Raw genomic sequence first — 23562 nt, forward strand, 5'->3', positions numbered from 1 at the left:
CAAACTAAAAAGAAATCATGTTGCTGCAACGTGTCAAATCTTTCAAGGACGGTGGTCACTATAGACCCTACCCACGTGACGTCACAACTCCGCCCTCCTGACTGGTGCCGCCCAATTGTCCGTCAACACATCGTGTTTACCTGATACGGCTACGTACATTCCTCCTATTTACGGCGTGTTTTTCTGCTCGTTAACATTAATAATCAAAATGGTGAAGGCGTGTGTGGCGGTCGGTTGCAATAACAGAGAAGATAGACGGAGAAACTTGAAGTTCTACCGGATTCCGAGAGACCCGGAGAGGAGAGAGCGAGATGGGCTGCTGCAATTCGACGAGAAAACTGGGCTCCAAACGATTACCACAGATTATGTAGTAGTCATTTTATATCTGGTAAGATGCATTTAATATATATTTAGAGGGTTTGGGGCTGACAACCACAATTAAGATCATTGCTAGGCTAATCGCCGACAACATACACGTATGTATGTAGTGAGAGTGCTATCGCTAAACCATATAAACATTAAAAGCCCTAGCTCCATTGACAAATGATATGAAATACATTAGACTTGACAGTGGATGTTAGCAAGAACAAAAGATTTTGAATTGAAAATTTCGTAACTCACCTTTCCAAGCACAAGATAGATTCCTGCCGAATTTTCGTGGACGAGGACCTGTTTCACCCAACCAGCAACGAAGTATTTATAAGCCTCCAAGCTCTTAAAGTTTTTCAAACTTTCGTGAGAATAGGCTGATTTTGTGTGGACAAGATAGTTTTAAATATCAGGGTATAAGAGTTTGACAATATCTCGATACAGCGATATATCGTGATATTTTGCAACCCGATGGGTTATCGATATGCTCCCGCCAAGAATCGATACTTTTATTTAACATATTGGCCATACAATGGAGTATGGATGCTGTAAACTGCTCAATGTTTGTTGAGCAACTCCTTGGCGGTCCACTAGGGGCGCTCGGGAGTGGCGGTGAGGGCAAAGTGCGCACAAGTTGTCTAGAGAAGAAGAGAGGGAGCTCCAAGTGGGTAGAAAAAATAAAAAAGCTCCGTGAGAACGGTGGAGGAAAAAATGAGAAAAATATTGCTACAAATCACACATGGGGACACACTTTAGATTTGACACCAACAAGAAAGGAAGTAAGGTGAACAAGGACTTTGCTGTATGCAAGAATTGTCTAAGAAAAATAAGTTTCACTGGGAGCTGGTGACGTAGTGGACACTGGAGTTTGTGAGCTTCGCTTTCATCACTTGAGGTAAGAAAGTTTTGCAATGCAATTGACTTTTTAATTTACATGTGTTATTTTGATGACATTTGGTGTTGAATGATATAAAATAAACCAGGACCCTAAACTGGATGAAAATGAATATCGATCAAGCCCACATGAATTTACCGATTTATTTGAGAACCAATTTCAATCTAGTTTACTCCACAAACTGTTATTACTGTCATTTTGATACAATAAGCTATAAAAATGGTTTGAATAGGTTCCAAGATATATAAAGTGATGTGCATGATAATTAATGTAGCCTACATATTAAAAATAGGTAATTAGTGAATTTTTAATTTCTATCCATTCAATTCATATTTTTTAAAATTCAATACTTCCAACACAAAAAAAAATATCAGGATTTCAACTCAAACGCTATGAAGTAGCTAATATTTTTTGTTTTATTTTGTTGTTTTTAAGGTGAGGAAGACTGTGACTGAGCAAGTCTGACATCTTAAATGCTGAAGCAGATAGCGGAAGTGCTCAAACCAAGCAACAAAGGTCATATACGAAGAAAAGACCCACCAATTTTATCATTGCCCCACTCCAAGCTCAACTGCTGACACCTACGGCACTTTTTATTTATTTATTTATTTAAAGATTTAAAACTTTAAAGAAATTAAGGGTGCCATTCATCATGATCTCTCCAAGCGATATCAGTGGTCGTGGTTGGTTTCTTCTATATGTGCAATGGCACAATTTGCAGTAGATTTATATTTTACAGCAATGTTGCACAGAAAATGTGTCACTGTTTAATAAATGACTTAAACAGTATTTTTTCTATTTTTAAAAATCTTTTTTTGTTCTTTTTTTTGTTTCAACAGTTGTATCGTAGAATGTCATGTATCCAATTTCTGACCAATATATCGATAATCGCTGTATCGTGATATAATCGTTATCGTGAGCCTTGTATCGCGTATCGTATCGTGAGGTGCCCTGAGGTTCCCACTCCTATCAGGGTAGCTAGCAGATGTCAGGCAAATACGGCGCAGACAGCGGGTCGAAAAACATCGATTTAGGCATCAAATATGGATCTGGCTAATGGATAAACTGAAGCTTTTCCACATAACGCCTTTTATGCAACGCATCAAGTGAGTTTACGGCATCCGAAAGCACCGGGTCTTCCATGAAATGCATTATAAATTGCTCGATCAATTGAGACCATTGATAATACAGACACAAAATGACGGACAAGGGGTCGGAACAATATAGCGATCACGTGATTTTGTGACGTCGGTGGGTAGGGTCTATAGTGGACAGCTATTAGGCTCGAGCGTTTACGTCACAGCAGCACGGGATCATACGAGATTTGCGACAACGCAGCCATTTCGGAAGCACGTCTGCATCACGGGACATTTAAACTTAACGGCAAATACAATTCAACTACGAGTGCCAAAGATGGAAAAAAGTAAGGAAAACTTGCCAGTTCGATACAGAGACAAACTTGTTACCACGGCGAAGGACAGATATGAGAGCAATTTTAAGGATGTGAAAAATGTTGACCCTTACGAGCAAGCCGAACACAAATGGAATAAAGATGTCGACAAGCTTCCACCACTACGCGAAATGGACATCATGCTGTATTTAGTGTTTGGTGTAAGTTACTACACTCATCAGCAATTCCGAAACTACAAATCGCTACAAAGCTACGAACAGTTTTGCTGCGGATGGGTGCAGGATCTGCACATTATGACCATAGCAAACGGCAACACCATCTTTCTAGCAAAGGTAGGCAATGTGTGTTTACATTAGTCTGTGACCACGGATGTACACATTTTTTGTTGCAGAAAATGTAGCCTGTGTACAAATTCTTTGCCACTCTCTCACATCAAAATATTACAGCTTTTTCATTTAGCAACGACAGGAATGATGTCTTATGAAGACAATGCACATGTATGCATGTTAGTTGTTTAGCTGTAGCTATAGCTAACAACAGCCGACTTAGGGCATAAAGTTACTGAAATTTGCGTAAACAAACGAAATTAACTTACCGGAGTGGAAGTGCACAGAGCCAACTCTGTGTAACTGGAGAATCAAACGTTATGCCCTTCCTTCTGATCGAGGCCACCCATGCCATTCTTCGACGTTTGGTAAGTTCAGATATGACCTTTCCCTCGCCTTTTCTCCATGTAGGGATCCGGAAGAAACTCAATGGTGTTCCGTCGAGCTGTACATTCTCCTTTCTATTCGATCGGTTGTTGCAATTCTTTACCGCACAATAATTTCCAACCATTTTAAAAGCGCGACCTGTGTTGAAATGCCTCACTGTTTATGTTTACCGCTTCCAAACTGGCGATAGCGGCGGAAACCTCGCGAGTGGCACGTCATACGCTCGAGCCTAATTAAAAAGTCGGCACTTAAACCCCTTTAACCCTATATGTTTTCATTATTAATAATTATTGTGTTTTTTTATATTATTTTATATATAACTATATATGCATTTATACATTAATACACGTTATTAAAACCTAAAATAATGATTTTATAATTATTAAAACAATTAACTCTGATTACGACCCCAAGCACCAATCCAAATTTTATTTTTCATAGTCAATATAATGTCAATATTCTTTTAAATGTTAATTTATGGGTGTATTAGTGAAACAATGTCTAATATTCCAAATTCTCATTAAAATTCAAAACTAATATACTACACCACAAGGTGGCTCTTCGAGGTCATAAGTTAAGTAAAAACCCTGCCAATTTCAAGAACATCTTAATATTATACTTATAATCAGAAACGTCAAAAGTACTCTAAATAAATGAGTGTGCCCAAAGTACAGATAGCTGAAAATGATTTTAATACATTACGGTGTTCCATGCTTACTTGAAATAGTAAGGGGTGCACATTTTTACCTGTCCCTTTCCTGCTGACCTATGACTGCATGTTGCCCAGAAGCGATTTTTTTCTCACATACTATAGTTTCTAATTTGGTCTGTAAAGGAATGGTAAAATGAATGGTATTAAATTTAATCTAAAATCTTGTTAATGGCAGCGATGCTGAATGAGTCTGTAGAGTGTCATGAAGAGGATAGGAAAGATTGTTCAAGATTGAGAGATGTCTGCTTAATGACCTCTTTATCCTCACAGACTTAAACGTCTCCTAGGATGTCACCACCTTTCTGAAAGAGTTTATTGATCTGCTGTGCATCCTTAATGCTTCTCCTTCAGCAATCAACTGCAAAGTAAATGACACTTTTTTTTCCCCATAAGATGGTTGAACACCCTCTTTTCTTTTAATCACATATTGTACTATTTATCAAGAAAAATGTCTATTTTCTGTTTGTACACACTGACCGTGTTGTAATCAAATTTCATTTTTCAGGTCTTCAAGGTATTGCTCCACTATTTACTCTCCTCGCTAATGATGGTAGCGGGATGATTATGGTTGCCATTTGGCTGTTATTGAGGATGAGATTTTGACTGAGATTCAAGCATGAAAATATAGTCCATATTCACACCTATCTCAATCATCTGTTCGTGGATCTGACCGATTACACTGGTGTGATTAGATATTGAAACTGCATGCTCATGTTCATTAAATATTTGTTAGTATAGATCTATAAATATCACATGGCCCCGAGTGGCTTGGCTGGCGCCACCGTTGTTAAAATGACATGGGAAGTGATGTTTCTGCATTTTAAGATGAATGTTTATTGTCATACTAGCAGTATGTTCCAGTGTTGCCGGACATGCTACTTTTGCTGGAATGTTGGGGCCAAGGTTTGTTAAATCAACACATAAGAAATACCGAAATGTGGGCTTCTCTGTAACTTGTTTTTAAATGTATGCTGGATAGATTTATGAAGCAGCATGGCCCAGCATTGCTCGGGTGAAAAAGTGAAAATTGGCGTTTTTTATGCTAAGTTTTTGGAATTTCGAACAAATTTTCCACACTAAATGGAGGCCTACGGACATTAACCACATCCAAGGACACTCTGAGACACATAAAGTACAACTGTGTAAAATTTTGTATATATTCGCCCTGCGGTTCTGGCGTCCATAAAACATGAATGCACAGACAGCCACACAGGCAAACTCGCCTTCATAGAGATTAAGATATCTAGCTGAAATGAATCTCCTAGCAATATTCCAGAAAATAGTTTTTTTTTTTTTTTTTCTAAATCCAATGTCTTGTTGTGGATTACTCAAAACCACAACGGATCATCGCAGCACATTTGTACATGAAAGCGTAACGTTTGAAAGCCAACTGCGACATTGCAATTGCAATAGACACGTATTTTGCCCCCCACCATCATGTCGCTAGTTTTGAATGAATTTTCAGCAATAAATAAAGGCATACACAGATCAAACCCACATAACAACAATCGCAGACACATAAAGTACAACAGTGTAAAATTTCATCAGAATCCGCCCAGCCGTTTTGGAGTCCATAGGGAACGAACACACACAGACACACACACAAACAAAGGCCCATTTCTATATACGTACAAATGCACTGTATTAATGGAAAGAAAAGAAAAAAAACTGGGTGGAAAAAAAACATGCCATTAAATTGAATAAATCCAGTAAATTATTTGTGTATGAACACATGTCCAAAGTGTTGATACCAATTTCTTAAGGGAAAACACAATGTGAGGAAATAAATAATTTAAAAAGCAACAACAATGGAATCAGGCATTGCTTTTGAATTTGGCTGCCATTTTGTCCCACTCTTTAGCTAACTAACTGATTGCCTCCTGTTTGAAGAGTTGACTTCAGCTGGCATGTTTCTGCTCCTTGCACAGATGTTCAATATATTTCAGGGCTTATAGAAGGCCAGTTCAAAATAGTCCAATATTTGGCTAATAGCCATTCTTTGTTATTTTTAGCAATTTTATGACATTTTGACGAGTTATGACACCACTTACGAGCGCAGCCATTTTATGATGCCCCATATACCCATGTACATACACACTGATGGACTGGAGCACAGGTGCATGTGATAATGGGTATCACTGACATCACATCACATATGATTGACTAAAATAGTACCGGAATAGATATGATATTTGCCTGCACTAAGGGTAGCCACTTCCTGGAAATTCTGGCTTTAATTACATTTTTTACCACTATTTCACATCAGAAAAATGAAATGTTGTGTATTTTTTTCTATTTATTAAACAAGATTCTTTCGCTGGGATCCATGTGATGTAGGTGTTGTCTGTCCCATTAAAAATCCAATGAATGAAGCTGAAGGGCTGATCTTGACAAAAAATCCTGAGTCTGTCCTGCTAGCCAGACAAAGACAAGATTAAGACTTTTTGGTGTTGAGACTGAGACAAGACTAAGACCTTCAAATGTGATCTCATGACTGTTCTTGAGAGTTACAACTCTGGTTAGGACACCATCCTTTTGCAAAACCCACAACCTGCAAATGAGGCCAAGCTTTTTTGGCATAGTCCAACACTTTCATCTTGGGATTTGATTCTAGATTCAAGACACCCTCTGATAGACACAGCAAAGCAACACAAGAAAGTAGCAGTCTTTTCAATGTTGGAACAAAGCTATTCTGAAATGGCCTCCTGTGAACCCTGATCAAAATCCTATGAAACAAAAATCCTACTGACAGGGGCAAAGTCTCATTGAATGTTACAAACATTGTTTGATTTTAATGGCTGCCTCAAAAACGTGTGCAACAAAATACATCAGCCGCTTTCTGACTGAAGGAAACTGAGTCATTAGTTCCTATACCTATAGGCTTCTCCAGCTTTTTTTTTTTTTAATATGGTGGCTCCTCGAGATGTGCAAGTAAGGAAGGGGCATAGCTGCTGATTGCAGCGAATCACCAAATACCTACGTAATCGAGTTCCTGCAGCCCCAGTGAAAGTCCCTACCTCAGAACAGAAACTAAAATGGTTCCGGAACTCGAGTTCCTGGTCTTTAGTTCCTACATGAGTGAACAAATAAAATGACGTCATCATCTCCCAAAAGGTTCTAGGAACTACAGATAGTTTCTACAGTGTGGCTTAAAAGTTATGACTACCTTAGTTTTTTATCCAGGTATATTCTGCTGAACCATAATTAAAATTTAATTAATAAACTACTATTTTTAATCGTTGACTGCTGTAGGTTTTCCTTTTCCTAACAGTGGGGTAGCAAAAATTTTGTCAATCTGTTTCTCATCCTTCAAGTGTAAAGAAACAGCACTATGACAACAGTGTACAGGTTTTAATATGAAAGCGGATGCTGTGAGTTAGAGATAGTTCCAGCCGAACTCAATCATGAAAGTCTGAAAGAATCAATTATAGCTCTCCTCTTAATGCTCCTGATTAATGAATAATTAAGGCTGCTGGGTTCAGGACTCCTTTTTAACCCTTTCATGCCCAATTTTTTTTTTTTTTTTTTTTTTTTTTGGTAAACGCACAGGGCAATCATTTAACTCTTTGGCTACCATAGACGACACAAGAGGTCCAATCCATTTTGACTGAGAGGAGGGGGGGCGAAAGTTTTCATTCACTCCCTAACAAAGAGGTGGGTGGAGTAGCCAAACGTTTTACTCAAGCAAGAGTAGCGTTACTTGAAAATAATATTACTCAAATACATATATTTATCCAAAAAATGTCCCCAAACACAAGTACAAAAGTATTTTATCAGAAGAATACTCAAGTCATGAGTATTATTGTGACTATTGTGGATTTTTTTTTTTTTTTAAACAATGGAAACTTTGTGCTGAGAAAAAAAAAATCTAAATAAACTGTTATTATACTGTATTATAACCTATTACATAACCACTTTAAGCCAAAGAAATACACACACACAAAAAAAAAAAACAATTGAATTCTGGCGAGAGAAAGAAAATCTACAGAAATGAAGCATTATTCGTCCAAAGAGCATGAGTGCCCTCTAGGGGAGAAAACATATTACCTATTATAAAACTAAAAGGGTCATATCTCCAGTTTTCCGTGGTCAATCAGTGCCAAATAAAAACTGGGAGAGATTAAAATCCACACTTTTGAGTTATGTTGTTGGTGGCGCTCTGTGTCAAATATTTGACTGTTTACGGTGCTTTAAAGACGCCATGTGGTTGAATGGCTAGCGTGATCATAAAACAGCAAGCTTGAGTCTAATTGGTATAACGGAGTCATATGATTATTGTTGCGACGTCTCATTGGTGGAACTGGTAGAGCTACTGTTGGCGTAGCTCACAAAAAAAAAAAAAAAAAAAAAGTTAAATCTAGTATGTAGACAAAAGACGAAAAATGTAACGACTTGTGTAGCTCAAAAGTAGTGGAGTAAGAGTAGTGTTTCTTTTTCACAAATCAACACAAGTAAAAGTGTGGCTTTGTAAAACTACTCTTAGAAGTACATTTTTCTTAAAAAAATTACTCAAGTAAATGTAACGGAGTAAATGTAACGCGTTACTACCCACCACTGATATAACAGAATTACAATAATTATTAATAATTTAAATGACTATAATAATTACTAATATTTTCGTTATTATTATTAACCAAAAATAGACAGCCATTAATGGGTTATGGGTCAAGTGATAACTTTTGAATTGCTGTCCTGTGTTGTGGTGACCAGTGGCGTCGTTAGGGGTGTTTCGGCCCCCCTGAAATATTCTTAAGCCCCCCCTAAATAATTTGGTGATGTTATATAAAAAAAAAAAAATACAAAGATACAAAAAATGTTGACATAATCACTATGAAGTTGCTAGAATATTAGTTGTATTGAGTTCATTTTCTCTACACTTATAAATTATGAGTTTTCTTTTATCCCAGACAATTGTTTGAGGTTGTTTTATTTACTTAACATATTTGGACGACTATTTCCGGAAGTAGTCGCCAAAACGTCAGGTAAATAAAACAACAGAAAAAATTATTAGTCTGGGATAAAGGGAAAAAGAATAATTTGCCAGGAAATTATTTTAAATCAATAATCATATAACCTGTCCTTATTAACGTAAATATGATCATAAATCTGTAAGTTTGCCCTCACTTCACAGAGTAAGGTAGAGAGCCCCTTCAGTGCGTCGCTATCTAATCCATTCCTCTTTTTCATGTAGAGAGTACCCACATCTCTGACAACCCATTCCGCCTTTTCCCTGTGACCTAGCTAGCAGTCGGTATTATTATTATTATTATTATTTTTTTTTTTTGCAGTCGATCTCTGCGCACATCTTACCTTTGTTGTTTTGCGGTCAAAAGTTCCATCCCAGTTCAAAATAAAGCTGCTACTTAGCTGCTGCTAGCTAGTTAGTATGAAATGCATTTCGAAGGTCCTAGTCGAATTAAGAGTGCAATCTTGATACAGGTATCTTTGGGGTGACTTCCTTCTGGAGCATCAGCTGTGTTTCTCACGTTACGCAGATGAGTACAGGAGCTGAACTCTGAGCTATGATTATCATCAGTGATTATCATCAGTGGATAGTCATAATAATACACTAATAATAATCAGTCCACCACCTTTATTGACCTGCAGCAGTGAGAGCAGAGGCGCAAAGATGGTGACGGGGGAGACCACTACTTAAAAGGTGAGTAGGAGATTAATTATTAAGGAGATTAATGATTAGAAAGTGAAGAAGCCAAGAAGATGATTATGTATAGCATACATACCCCCCCCCCCCCCCCACACACACACACACAACCTTACACACACATACAGTACGTTTACAGTATAGGCCAATTGTTTGGAAACACCTTCTCATTAGTTCGTTTTCTTTATTTCCATGACTATTTACATTTTAAATAAGCCCCTCTGTTCTTTACACCAAGTGACAACCCTGTATACATATACACTCACCGGCCACTTTATTAGGTACACCTGTCCAACTGCTCGTTAACACTTAATTTCTAATCAGCCAATCACATGGCGGCAACTCAGTGCATTTAGGCATGTAGACATGGTTTAAGACAATCTCCTGTAGTTAAAAACCGAGCATCAGTATGGGGAAGAAAGGTGATTTGAGTGACTTGGAATGTAGCATGGTTGTTGGTGCCAGAAGGGCTGGTCTGAGTATTTCAGAAACAGCTGATCTGCTGGGATTTTCACGCACAACCATCTCTAGGGTTTACAGAGAATGGTCCGAAAAAGAAAAAATATCCAGAGAGTGGCAGTTCTGTGGGTGGAAATGCCTTGTTGATGCCAGAGGTCAGAGGAAAATGGCCAGACTGGTTCGAGCTGATAGAAAGGCAACAGTGACTCAAATAACCACCCGTTACAACCAAGGTAGGCAGAAGAGCATCTCTGAATGCACAGTACGTCGAAATTTGAGGCAGATGGGCTACAGCAGCAGAAGACAGCCGGGTGCCACTCCTTTCAGTTAAGAACAGGAAACTGAGGCTACAATTTGCACAAGCTCATCGAAATTGGACAATAGAGGATTGGAAAAACGTTGCCTGGTCTGATTTTTCTCAATTTCTGCTGCGACATTCGGATGGTAGGGTCTGAATTTGGCGTCAACAACATGAAACCATGGAGCCATCCTGCCTTGTATCAACGGTTCAGGCTGGTGGTGGTGGTGTAATGGTGTGGGGAATATTTTCTTGGCACTCTTTGGGTCCCTTGGTACCAATTGAGCATCGTTGGAACGCCACAGCCTACCTGAGTATTGTTGCTGACCATGTCCATCCCTTTATGACCACAATGTACCCAACTTCTGATGGCTACTTTCAGCAGGATAATGCGCCATGTCATAAAGCTGGAATCATTTCAGACTGGTTTCTTGAACATGACAATGAGTTCACTGTACTCAAATGGCCTCCACAGTCACCAGATCTCAATCCAATAGAGCATCTTTGGGATGTGGTGGAACGGGAGATTCGCATCATGGATGTGCAGCCGACAAATCTGCACCAACTGTGTGATTCCATCATTTCAGTATGTACCAAACTCTCTGAGGAATGCTTTCAGCACTTTGTTGAATCTAAGCCATGAAGAATTGAGGCAGTTCTGAAGGCAAAAGTGGGTCCAACCCGTTACTAGCATGGTGTACCTAATAAAGTGGCCGGTGAGTGTATATGTATATAAAATATCAATCTTTGTTAGCTGTTTGTGAAGTTTTGTGCACGTACGCTACGTTCACTTACATCCTGTGGGCTAAGCCTCCCCTGTTCTTAAAACCTAGTGACGCCCCTGGTGGTGACCACTGTCCCTGAAAGAGTTAAAAGTTATGCATCTTCATTTTGGCGGAAAAATAGGCGTATCAATATGATGATTATTATTCGTTTGTTACTCATTAAAATTGATGATTAAGCTTTGAATAATCACTGAAGTTTACTGCAACGTTGTAAGCATCAAATTTAAAGACAGAAAGCCAACAATGTAAACTAGTGTGACCCAGTCATCTAGAACCAATCTAGGTACCGTATTAGGAAGTGTGTGTGTGTTCAATCATTCGGATGTGGATGGGTGGTTTTGCCCTTTTCAGATCCAAGGCGGGACCGTGGCATCCTACGCTCGCTACCCACGCTGGTACTTGTAGTGCATTGCTCCTGGACATGTTTCATGTTGACATGCGAAAAAAACTACACTTCCCCTTCTGCTGTCGCATGCGCTCCTGTCTCCCATTGGCTGCCCGTTCCAGCCGCAGCCCCAGAGAATGAATGAAATTGAAATAGCTGCTACATTACATGTACAATACCGGGCGCTGCAGCGTTGCATTCTATCATACTACACCAAAATGGCCACAGCGGTACAGAACCACCTCAAATCGTAAGTACAACACATTTGCCTTTTACCTATTGACGTACGTTGTCAGTGTTGTTTCATTTACCATTGCACCCTCGGCACGATTGCCAAAACCTCTAGGCATGTCGCGAACACAGCACAAATAGAGCTAAGACAATGAAAATGCAGAAAAGTTGCCTTTCTGTGTACTGTTGGCTCCGCGGGTCGATAGTGCGATCATGTGCAAACGCTATGTTTGTTCCCCGCGAGCCTGGCAGGAGCAGCGTGCATGTGTGTACGAACACGCAGGAATGCCGGGGTTGGATTTAGGTGACCCGGTATGTCCCTTGCCAGTGTGGCCAGCCAAGATCACGGTCAGAAGCAGGCTGGACCTAGGGACACCCTTTAGATAGCGTACACTACCTGTGTGGACAGAGTGGAAACAGGTAGGAAGATGGGAGCTTGGGGCTGCACATTTACCTTTAGTGCCCGGTATTTCGGCAGTAATTGGCCAAGGTATGTCTTTTGATTAGAATTAAGGCGGCAATCAAAGCGTAATTGCAACGCCACGTCTTGCATTTATATTGTAATTTAGCGGGCATTTAATTCTACAATGGCGTGCTCCAGGGGATTAAAGTTCCTTTGAGGCAGATTTTTTTCCCCTACAATGCCGTGTCTTTTTGTTTTGCCGTGACTGGCTGCAGTGGAATGCAGACGCCTGCTACCCGCTTAGGCACACGGCCAAAAAGGTGGCTATGATGTGCGCCTATTCGCAGCGGCTGCTTTCAGAGAGGTACCCGGGGCAACACAGTTTTACCCCTTAACCCGTTATATATAGGGCAAGAGGCTATTTTTGGTCATTTAAAAAAAAAAAAAAATACTTTTTTTTTTTTTTTTTTTAAATTATTGACATCTGACCACATTTTAGGTCATTTAGGCCAGAATATTAACATTTGGTATGCAAAATGTGATTTCCACAACTCTACATATGTGGACGCCATTTCTCAATTATTATTTTATTCTTATTATGATTATTGTTTTGTTTTGTTTAGTATTATTTCGAGACAAATTTTTAATGAAAAAACACACTTATTGATTTATAAAATTAAAATGAATAAAAACAGAAATACACTCCGATTATTCATTTCTCTTCTGAATCGCTTATCCTCACGAGGGTCGCAGAGGTGCTGGAGCCTATCCCAGCAAACAACAGGCTGGAGGCAGGGTACACTCTTGGTTCCCAGCCAGTCGCAAGGCACATACAGACAAGCAACTATTCACTCACACTTACAAACAATTTGGAATTTTCAACCAGCCAATCATGCGTGTTTTGGGGATGTGGGAGGAAGCCGGAGTACCCGGAGAAAACCCAAGCCGGCACGGGGAGAACATGGAAACACCACACTGGTGGGCTGGAACCCTCAATCTCAGAACTGTGAGGCGGATGTGCTAAGCACTCTTCCACCGTACCACCTACACTCTGATCCTGTCCCCCAATAAACATTTTTTTTTTTTTTTCATAGTATTTAACTCTGCTGTCTACAACAACAATAGACATCCAATTCATTTAAACTGGAAGCACTGACTTTTAATATTCATCTTTCTGGGAGGGATGTTACTGAGAATTCACTGCCACTTCTCTTAGTCAAAATGGATTGGACGTCTAGCGCCGTCAATGACTTAAATGAGTGCCCTCTCGTGGGTTAAACTAGCATGAGTTTTTTGGCCGGCCACATTTGCAAAGGTTGTATGATTACCGTGGGACATGGACATAAATTAGGCCTGCACAATATATCGTTTAAGCATCGCCATCGCAATAGTATCGCAGGATGTGCAATTGCTTCTCTTTTTGTTTGTTTTTTTGTTTCATAAAAGCAGCAAGTGTGCAGAGACGTGGCGTCCTGGATCACTCTTATTAGAGGTAGGAAGAGTAGCCAAAAATTGTACTCAAGAAACAGTGTTACTTCAAAATAAATTTACTCAAGTAAAAGTAGTCATCCAAAAAATGTACTCAAGTACAAGTAAAAAAGTATTTGGTGAAAAGAATACTCAAGTCATGAGTTACATTGTGAGTAACAGTTAATGATGTTTGATTTTTAAATTTTTTTTAATATAGTATTTTTTTTATCAGCACAGGCTGGTGTGATAGAGGGACGGCAAGCTTGACTCTGTTTAGTATAATCTAGTCCTGTGATTATTGTTGAGGTGTCTCATCTGTGAAACTGGTGGAACTACTCTCTGGCAAAAATAAAGTCAATGTGTAGAATTAAGAGGACAAATGTAACGATTCTAGTATAGCCTAAAGTAGCGGAGTACGAGTAGTGTTTCTTCACAAATCTACTCAAGTAAAAGAAAAAGTATGGCTCAATAAAACTACTCTTAGGAGTATATTTTTCTCAAAAAGTTACTTAAATGTAACACGTTACTACCTAAATCTGCCTTTTAAATACAGCAATTTTCACCTCCCACAAATTAACCCTCTTAGCCTGGAATAAACGGTATTATATTAATAAAATGAGGTCATGGTGAGTCAACCAAAGTCTTCCAAGACATATCTATTCAAATTTTTCTCGTTTAATATTACAATATACATCGTATCAATCACAAACCCACAAAAAGTCGCAATGTCATTTTTTTCCAATATCGTTCTGGCCCATCCCAAACAGCTATTCAAGTTATCTGGCAAAATTCTTCTAGTTTTATTATCGCAATATAATATCGCAATATATCGCAAACCCCCCCAAAATCGCAATGATAGTTTTTTCCAGTTTCGTTCAGGCCTACCATGAATGACTCTCCTGTATGTCCTGCTTGTATGTGCAGAAAGTGGTGTTGCCTTGACAGCCTCTCATTATTTTCTAGTTAATCTGGAAAACCTGTGCGCTCTCTCCCACATATAACAACCAAACCAATATAGAGAGATGGTTTGCAAGGACAGAGAGTTCACTTTGTCACACCACCCTACTTTCACGTGATGTATTATTTATATGGATATACTGTAATTATGGGGACGAGAGGGGACCAGGAAGAGTAAAATATATATATTTTTTATATTTGGCTGAAACAAAGATCTCGATTTACTGCATATGCAATTTACGATTTTGCATGTTTTTGTGAAAAACAAAGTGTGCATCAACTTCATTTGATAATTCCAGGCTTGGGGTGTCCAGATTTAGCTCCGTCCTGAGATGCCCTCAAACCTGCTAATTAATTCAGTGGATGTGAATCCTGTAGAAAACATCTTCATTCGGTGTCCATGGTGCTGTGTTATGTGAAGACAAATCAGCAGAGGAGCAGCAACAACTAGCTCCAATCTACTGGGGACTTTCCAAAAATTCCCTCCACTTTCTCTGACGGATTAGAGATAATCTCTCTCTCTCTCTCTCTCTCTCTCTCTCTCTGTCTCTCTCTCTCTGTCTCTCTCTCTCTCTCTCTCTCTCTCTCTCTCTCTCTCTCTCTCTCTCTCTCTCTCTCTCTCTCACACTCTCTCTTCCCATCACCCCTGCTGACCTGCTTCCACATTCAGGCTCTCCTCCTGCATGATTTTCTCCATCCATCCCTCACTCCTTCTCTGACACTTGCAAATTTACTGAGCGTTGGTCTCACCAGCAAACCTCCATCAGACTTCATTGCATGTTAAATCTAGTGCTAAGTACTGAAGAGATTTTTTTCACCTTCCTCCCCAGATTTTTTAAGGCTCAGTCCTTGTATGATTTATCAACAGCATGTTTGCATTCACTAATATGAAGTCTTATAGTCGTTTCATTTGAGCAGACAAGTAGTATACACTACTGATCTTACCCAGTAAAAAACACAGGTAATATTCATCACACATTTTTGAATATTTTGGAAAGAAATTAACCAACATGGTTCATTTGAGTGGTAGCTTCATCGGTGCCTGTACTGCATATTGCTAGTAGTTCTATGATTTTTTTCTGCCCTGCCTGCTTGGCTGAGCTCAGTGAATAATGAGTTCCATGTAATAAACCTCGATGTGCAAACAGCCCCATGTGATGGCTGAACCGCAGCCTGAGCATCCATTTCTACATCTTCATTTTCCCTTTCAATCTCCTCCATCATTCCTTAACTTGCTCATCTGTAGACATGTCCACATACATACTCTCTCCTGCTCTTCTTTATTCATAAGGGAGCAAGCCTAAGGTCTGATATTTTTAAGGGCGTTTCTTTCCTAAGTTATTCCTTTCATCTTCTCTTTATTAGTTTTTTCCCTGCTTTACTTTGTGTTTTTTGGTATTCTTTTTGCAGAAGACAGGATTGAGAAAAAACGTGAGAGAGGAATAGAGAAAAAGAGAGAGACATAGATAAGTATTTTTAGCTCTATGACCTATTTCTCCAGTGCTACCTAACTGACAGTCAGTCAGTTTCACTGCTTTGGGAACTTGAGTGATTTCCATCCAGGAATTTGTAGTTCAAACTAGTCGTCTAAATTGAAGTTGCATAGCTGTAAAAGAATTGAATCATGAGCTACTACAATCAATCCCATCTTAGTTTAAGTCCTAATATTTATGTAGGTCCAGTGCACATTCTTATCAAGAGTTCTCAAGGGTGGAGTCAACACCAACACTGCTTCTCTCTGCAGCTCTTCAATAGGGATGCAGACAGGGGAGGAGTTCTTAGTGATGGTGGCGTGTTTCCAGAGGGTGGGAGGGGGTTAAACTAAGAAATCACCAACCCGCACACTCACATGCGCACACTGGGCAAGATAAAGGGGTAAGGAGTCCATCGCCATTGTAAGAGGCCAAGTGCAGTGGCAATAAATCTCACCTGAAGGAGCTGCTCAGAGGCAGATTGCTTTACTCTGATGCACTGCCCCTAATACACACTGCAGCTAAAGCTACAGTATGCGCTGTATACACCCACACACAAAGACTAGATATGCATGCATGCACAGAGCTAGACACTTATACTGTACACTGCAATGTGACTGTTCATGCACGTGTGGACACAAAAAAACGAGGTGCATGCAAGTGTGTGCAGAAAGGCAAAGGACCTTTTTTTTAGAGAGAGATAGATGAGATCACCACACCCACAAATGTCAGACAGACACATGAGATAATAGACATCCTCATGTAAAGTGAAATCTGTCATTATGTTAAAGTTTGCACACACATACATGCATACACATCTCAAAATATATACGTAGTATGTCCTTTTTGTACGCCCACGTATGCCATACTAAAACTGGGAACTCATCTCACATGCTGCAAGAGTTGTATATATTAATGGGTAAGCGAGAGAGAAAGACCAGTCATTTCAGTGAGTGTGAAAGTGGAGGACAGTGGAAAAGAAATTGAATTGAGGGTGGTGGGAAGGAGGGGTGGTGGTGGTGGATTGGTACGGGTGATATTGCATAGTTTAATCTGTTGAGTTCAGCCATGGAAGGGCTGAGTTGGGGGAGGGGAGGAACAGTACAGAAGGCCGCCTGATATTACTTCTTGACTGTGCACACACATTAGTACTGCACACACACACAGGCATAGCATACACACACAAAGCTCCTTAGGACAGGAAATGCCAATATGAGTGGACTTTTTGCGCATGTGGATGTAAGCAAGTGCACAGATGGACAGTACTGAGTGAACAGGTGTGTGCAGCAGGTGTGTACACTTGAATGTATTGGCACAAGTGTTTCCAAGCTTAGAAAATACAACAATACACACATCTTAAAGTTTAAAGCTTGCAATCTGCCCTGTGTTTTAGTGAAGTAATCTGCATCAATTTACATGTATTTTTTCATCTAACCACAATGAAACTATTATCTCTTCATTGTGGTTTCTATTTTAATTGTACACTAATTTAGTTGATTCTCTACTGTATATTTGTCTAGTGAAGCGCCAATGATTAGATTCCACCGCTAGGGGGGGCTCCGTGTTCCTCTATTGCTGTCTAATGAGTGTTAATTGCTGCAACCAGGAAATACAGTTGGCTATATGTCATAGAAAGTGAGGATTAAACATTATACTGGACTAAAGCCACCTGCTTCTGCAGGAGACAATAGATTCTTCTTTTATATGATATACAGTACATACTGTATATATTTTTTTAGAATTATACACCCACATTTCACATATAATACACAATGACTTCCAACTTTCAATGTCTAATATACATGCTAATGTTCAATTTAATTGACACTGCAAGAGAGGTGTTAATAATTTCACATGAATAAAGATTGTGCTCCAGTGTATCATACTGAGAGGTGTGTTTTAATAAATATGGTATCACAGATACTTGATAGGAGCTAAAAATATAACCAAATCAGTCTTTAGGATGGTAGAAACACCTCAGTATGTTGCAGCACAGTTCCAGGACACAAAAAAACTCCAAACACAGTTTTAAAAAAATGAAATTTTATCATTGTCAAAGACTGGATTTTTGTTTTTACATACAGTAGATTTTTTCATCATGCTCTCAAAATTCACGAAATGCAGTGCATATACAGGTTTGCTGTCCGTGGGACATGGTATGCATTGAATACTTTTGTATTTTTCGTGCTCTTGCCCAGGGGAAAATCTTTGTGTTTACCATTTATATGATTCTGTTTGGATGTTGCTCTTCACTGCAGCTTCTGTGTGGAGTACATTGGGCAAAATGCCAGCTAATTACTGAAAGGCTGAATATATTTCTGATTGCACTTAAGTATTTCTGTTTTATAATTTGCCCAAAAATAATACTGAAAATGGAAAGCAAATAATAAAAATAGACTAAAAATATAGTTGTGTCTGAGTTGTTGTTGTATGAATGATTGTGGTTGTGTTATTTGTTGCTAAAATGAGTGTGGTAGTTTAGTTTGATTTCTGGATGAGTCTCTCTGCTGTGTTCTCTTAGCATCCTGTCTGACCAGCTGTTTAGCCTAGCACAGTGTGGAAGGGATGGCAGTAAAGTAGATGAAAAGCAAAATATACTCTGTGAAAACCACAAATTCAATAAATCAATCGAGGGATTAAAGTTGCATTTAGAACAAAGTGACTTTACATTACGCATTTTATCGTGTGACGTGGAGTTTTCTGACCATGATTTAGATCAGATATGGACAAGCTGCAGCCGGGGGCCACATAGTCTAGTTGGGCTTTATGATCTGGCCCAAAATTATATTAAAAATATTTAAATAAAGGGGATTTATCATGACATTTCTTTCCCAATTCTCCATGCATGAGAAAGGTTAAAATGAGTACCTTCGGACTATAAGCCGCTACTTTTTCCCTTCATTTTGAATCCTGCGACTTATAGTTCAGTGTGGTTTATTTGTTGATCTATTTGGGTTAATAGGTAACTCTTTATTTGACGGCAGTGCCATACGACTGCCATAAGACCGTCATGATTATGACATTAAGTGTCATCCGGAAAATTACGTCACTAACTCCATTTATGTCCAGCTCAAATCTTTTACATTCCTTTCAAAATGGAGATAATTTGCCAGATGACACAAACTGACATCTGTCATAAGCATTCATTAATGCTCATGGCAGTGTCATGTCATAATTATGATGGTCTTATGTTTTATAGCGCCACTGTCAAATAAAGTGTTACCAAATACCATAGCTAACAATTAATGAAACATCTGGAACAGTAACTGAAGAAATAATTAGCACAGAACATGAATTTTGGTTGGTATTTACATCTGTAGTGCTGCAATGCATGCTAGGAGGCATGTTGGATGACAACAGTGCTGACAGAAGGTGGCAGCAGAGGTTGACTATCTCCCATAAGGCAGCAGTAATGGCTAAATGAAGCTTCTTGAAGCAATGAAACTTTGCAGACAATTGGTCCAAAGCTTCATGGTGGTTCATTTGGTCTTAGACAGTATTATGATGCCACTGTCAAATAAAGTTTTACCGGTTAATATCTTTATGTGTAAATATTCCATATTACAGTGAGGACAGCTGCAGCTTATAGTCCAATGCGGCTTATCTATGAACAAATTTCAAATTGTGTGTCTAAAAAGTATCAAATTTTGTGATTGACAGCTTATAATCAGGTGCGCCTTGTAGTCCGAACATTACGGTATGTAACCTGGTTGAAGGTTGTCATCTATTCTATGCTGTTTGTCAATTGATTGCAAATACTTGCTTGTAACATTTGCATGTCAAGGCTCTCTGCAACTAGAGGATTTAAAATAGGAGTGATATGTCGTCACATTGTCACCTGGATATGCGCCCAGTAATCTCAGGAGGCATCTTAAAGCTGCATCCACAAATTCCAAAGCCGCCAAAGTCAGCAAAACCTAGATGAGTTTATAAATATCTTTAACTTATTTTGAAAGAAACCCTATACATTTTGAAATCAGTATTTTCCCTTGTTAAGACCCATCTTGTGAAGATTGACTTAGTAAACAGAACCGCAAGGATTGCAGCAAATCAATGCATAATCTACAGAGAATTTAGCCATTGTGTTCTGTCGCAAAACCCTGAAACAGCACCACAAAGGTTAAATTGGAAGTCATTGAGTTTCTGTCTCCGTTTTTAAAAGAAGTTCACGTCCCTAAATCTGAATGACTTTTATGCTTCACATAATGAAGCCATATTTATATCACTTCAGGAGTAACAAAAGAAGATGCATACATTATTGGGCTTGGCCTACATGACGTAGACATTCAGTGTTATGAACATCAACGAAGCCTGTCATAAATCTAGCTTAAGTGACCCAACTCTACGGATCTATTCTGAGAATTGCCACAACTAAACTTACACCTGATTTGATGCACTGTCACCAAAGGTAGATCAACAACACTGGCCCCACTGAAACTCAATGTGAGTTTCTCTACTGATTTATTTATATTAGTTCACACACAAAAATGTCATCCAACTGTTACTGGCCTGGTCCATATGTGTCAAATTTTAGAACCCGTTGTGGCACGCAAGTGAAAAAGTTTGCCTACTCTTTATGCTTCATTCTGACTGAAGTCAAATTTTTATTTGTCAACAGACATGAAATACATATTGACTACATGATTTGCCTTAAAAAAGACTTATTATACTGTCATCAACAAAATGTAGTCGATACTTTGTCTTCTATTCTGTCAGTTTGAGAACAGTGAAATTTGATAACCGTATTTTTTGGACTATAAGTTGCAGTTTTTTTTTCATAGTTTGGCTTGGGGTGCGACTTATACTCTAGAGCAGAGGTCACGTAACCGCGGACCTCGGTCCGGTTCCAAACCCCCAAGCCGTCTGGACCGGATCTCAAGCTGTCCGGACTAATATACGTTGCAACAACAAAAATCATTTTTTTCTCCGGGTTTGCAGAGCGCGGAATGGGCAACAAACAAAAACCTTAGCGGTGACGTGCATGAACCAGCCAATGGGAATGAAGCATTTGAAAGTTATTTTTAGAACAGCATGTCTCACACTCGCTTTCCAGACTCCGCGGATGTACAGCCAAAAACTGAGCCGAATGAAGTTGGAGGAAAGGGCGAAAAGGTATGGCAAATGGGGTGCTCAAAACTACGCAAAATTGATGCAGAAAACAGTGTTTAAGGAGGAGTAGACCAACACATTTTTGTTCATTTTACCTGGCGGCAGCACAAGCCCGCTATCCTCATCTGTTCAGAGACGGTGTTCTGCCAAAATCTGCTACATTGGCGAAACGTCCTACATTAGTCGAATTTAACACCCAAAGTACTACCGTGCGCGCTAAACTTGTTTTGTTTGGATGCATACAGGCAGAACGTACTAAAAAATGCCTTAAGAAAATACTTAAATGCAGTTATACCAAATAAGGACGGTTAAAGTACGTTACGTGACTAATGTGGTCAACTGCTTCAAAGCTAACACAAAAAGCCACAATGGTTAAAAGTATGAGAGGGTAATACATGCAAAAAGTATTTTTCTGGCAATGAAAAGGTTCTAAAAAACTAAATAAAAACAAAAATAGTGAGAACTCGCCGCTTCTAAGCGATGTGCGCATGCGTGCGGATGCTTGCAACCGTCTTGTGTAGACGTTTCGCCTCGTAGTATGGAATGGCCGAACAACGGAAGCGCTTGTAAAAAGCAGCCATTTGAAAATGCACTATGAAACGAAGCACGCAGCTTTTTCACAAAGTTTCCCTATGAACTCTGCCATCTGTTCTCAAAAAATTGCGGAATTAAGGGCTCAATATGATCACTTTATTATTTATTACTAATTAATTATTATTAAATATTATCTATTACTTACTATAAATTAATTTTTTATATTTTATTTACATTTTTGAATTTTGTAATTATAAGCATGGCCACGTAAAGATACGTTTGTATTTTTTGGAAAAAAAGAAGCATTAAAAAATATTTCCGGACCCGAGATTGTTGTAATTTTTTAATTTGGACCCAGAGGATTTTTAATTCATGACCCCTGCTCTAGAGTGACTTATGTGTGAAATTATTAACATGTTATTATATCATTTCACATGTTATTTTGGTGTTTTGGAGTAACACTGATGGTTTGGTAAACTTGTTAGCATGTTCTTTATGCTATAGTTATCTGAATAACTCTTAATAGCTATGTTACATTAACATACCGGCCACGTTCGCATTTCCTTGTTAATGCATCATGTAACATTATCATATTCACATATTCAATATGTTGCTCTCTATTGCATTTTTATTTTAAATTGCCTTTCAAGATGACATATCTGTTCTATGTGTTGGATCTTATCAAGTAAATTTCCCCAAAAAGTGTGATTTATACTCCGGTGCGACTTATGTTTTTTTTTCTCTTCGTCGGGCATTTTATGGCCGGTGCGACTTACAGTGCCTTGCAAAAGTATTCGGCCCCCTTGAATCTTGCAACCTTTCGCCACATTTCAGGCTTCAAACATAAAGATATGAAATTTAATTTTTTTGTCAAGAATCAACAACAAGTGGGACACAATCGTGAAGTGGAACAACATTTATTGGATAATTTTAACTTTTTTAACAAATAAAAAACTGAAAAGTGGGGCGTGCAATAATATTCGGCCCCTTTACTTTCAGTGTAGCAAACTCACTCCAGAAGTTCAGTGAAGATCTCTGAATGATCCAATGTTGTCCTAAATGACCGATGATGATAAATAGAATCCAAATGTGTGTAATCAAGTCTCTGTATAAATGCATCTGCTCTGTGATAGTCTGAGGGTTCTGTTTAAAGTGCAGAGAGCATTATGAAAACCAAGGAACACACCATGCAGGTCCGAGATACTGTTGTGGAGAAGTTTAAAGCCGGATTTGGATACAAAAAGATTTCCCGAGCTTTAAACATCTCTAGGAGCACTGTGCAAGCCATCATATTGAAATGGAAGGAGCATCAGACCACTGCAAATCTTCGAAGACCCGGCCGTCCTTCCAAACTTTCTTCTCAAACAAGAGAAAACTGATCAGAGATGCAGCCAAGAGGCCCATGATCACTCTGGATGAACTGCAGACATCTACAGCTGAGGTGGGAGAGTCTGTCCATAGGACAACAATCAGTCGTACACTGCACAAATCTGGCCTTTATGGAAGAGTGGCAAGAAGAAAGCCATTTCTCAGAGATATCCATAAAAAGTCTCGTTTAAAGTTTGCCACAAGCCACCTGGGAGACACACCAAACATGTGGAAGAAGGTGCTCTGGTCAGATGAAACCAAAATTGAACTTTTTGGCCACAATGCAAAACGATATGTTTGGCGTAAAAGCAACACAGCTCATCAGCCTG

The 23562-nt window shown here is 39.0% G+C and overlaps 1 protein-coding gene across 1 annotated transcript in view; it reads left to right on the top strand.

The window, feature by feature from the left end:
* Positions 1–11732: 11732 nt before the first annotated feature.
* dpf1 (double PHD fingers 1) overlaps positions 11733–23562 on the top strand; it is an 87845-nt gene continuing 76015 nt past the window's right edge. Inside the window, 2 exon segments of the mRNA XM_057838643.1 lie at positions 11733–11765; positions 11767–11939. Of these exon segments, the coding sequence (XP_057694626.1) occupies positions 11733–11765; positions 11767–11939 (206 nt within the window).

The sequence above is a fragment of the Corythoichthys intestinalis genome, chromosome 6 (genome assembly GCF_030265065.1).
Source record: "Corythoichthys intestinalis isolate RoL2023-P3 chromosome 6, ASM3026506v1, whole genome shotgun sequence".
Lineage (NCBI taxonomy): Eukaryota > Metazoa > Chordata > Actinopteri > Syngnathiformes > Syngnathidae > Corythoichthys > Corythoichthys intestinalis.